The sequence below is a fragment of the Papaver somniferum genome, unplaced genomic scaffold (genome assembly GCF_003573695.1).
Source record: "Papaver somniferum cultivar HN1 unplaced genomic scaffold, ASM357369v1 unplaced-scaffold_16131, whole genome shotgun sequence".
NCBI lineage: Eukaryota > Viridiplantae > Streptophyta > Magnoliopsida > Ranunculales > Papaveraceae > Papaver > Papaver somniferum.
The window spans coordinates 1-1,358 of NW_020625634.1; the positions used below are offsets into that span (position 1 = coordinate 1).

The 1,358-nt window shown below is 41.6% G+C and overlaps 1 protein-coding gene across 1 annotated transcript; it reads left to right on the top strand.

The window, feature by feature from the left end:
• Positions 1–3: 3 nt before the first annotated feature.
• LOC113337601 (protease Do-like 5, chloroplastic) lies at positions 4–840 on the top strand (the record flags this gene model as incomplete). Its single annotated transcript, XM_026583245.1, has 1 exon — positions 4–840. A coding segment is annotated over one exon (744 nt), but the record flags the coding sequence as incomplete, so codon positions are not given.
• Positions 841–1,358: the final 518 nt, after the last annotated feature.

Genomic DNA, 1,358 nt, shown 5'->3' on the forward strand with positions numbered 1-1,358 from the left:
CGCCAAGAAGAACGGGTCGTTCAGGTATTCGAAGAGGCTTCTCCTTCGGTGGTTTTTATTAAGGACCTTGAATTAGCTAAGACCTCGTCAGGCAGAAGCACAAATACTGAAGAAGTTCTTACGAAAGAAGAAGAGGAAACTGCGAAAGTCGAAGGGACTGGTTCTGGTTTCATATGGGATAAAAGTGGACACATAGTGACCAATTATCATGTCATAGCGAAGTTGGCAACTGATACGACTGGACTTCAGCGTTGCAAGGTATTTCTTGAAGATGCACACGGGGAAAAGTTCTCCAAGGAAGGCAAACTTGTTGGTTTTGATCCCACGTATGATTTGGCGGTTTTAAAGATCGATGTCGCCCAAGGAAATTTCGATCTCAAACCTGCTCTTCTTGGTACCTCTGGTGATTTGCGTGTTGGACAGAATTGTTTTGCCATTGGAAACCCATACGGATATGAAAATACGCTAACTACCGGGGTAGTGAGTGGATTGGCAAGGGAAATACCTTCTCCGAATGGGAGCTCAATTCGTGGAGCTATACAAACAGACGCTGCCATCAATGCAGGTAACTCAGGTGGTCCATTGATTAATTCATATGGTCATGTGATTGGAGTGAATACATCGACTTTCACTCGCAAAGGAAGTGGACAGTCATCCGGGGTTAATTTTGCAATACCAATTGACACAGTTGTTAGAACTGAACCTTACCTCATTGTTTATGGAACACCTTACAGTAATAGGTATTGATTCGATCACTCCGCTCTTTTTGTACCAATTATCCATACCACAAAAGCTTATTGTAATGTTCTATACCTTTATGTACACATTAATGGATTTTCAGTGACCTTGTGAATATGTTCTGCTTGTGTGTGCAACAAAAAGCATAGGCATTCTATGGATACACCTAAACGATTGAGGATAGGCCTGTCAATGGATGCTAACGTAACGGAAATAGGCTATGCCGCTGCCGTTTCCGTTAAAATTTAGCGGATATCCGTTACCGTTCATTTCCGGCGGAAATAAGAAATTCAAAAACGTTACCGTTACGTTGGACTTACCGGATAACTGATATTTTTCCGCTGCCATCCGGTAAGTCACAGGACAACGACAAAACAGAGAAGATGATGATTTCTAAGGCAGAGAAGACGATGCTTGATTCAACATCCGTAGTTTCTCTCTTTTTCTCTCTGAGAACTTCTCTGTTGTGTCGAAATGAAGAACAGAAGAATGGCTGAATGAGATGAGATAAACCAAACAATACATAACGTATAAAAAGGGGAACTTAGACGCAGGCCCAAAAAAAATGTGCATAACTAGTTATGCAGTACAAAGAAAATGTGCATAACCAGTTATGCAGA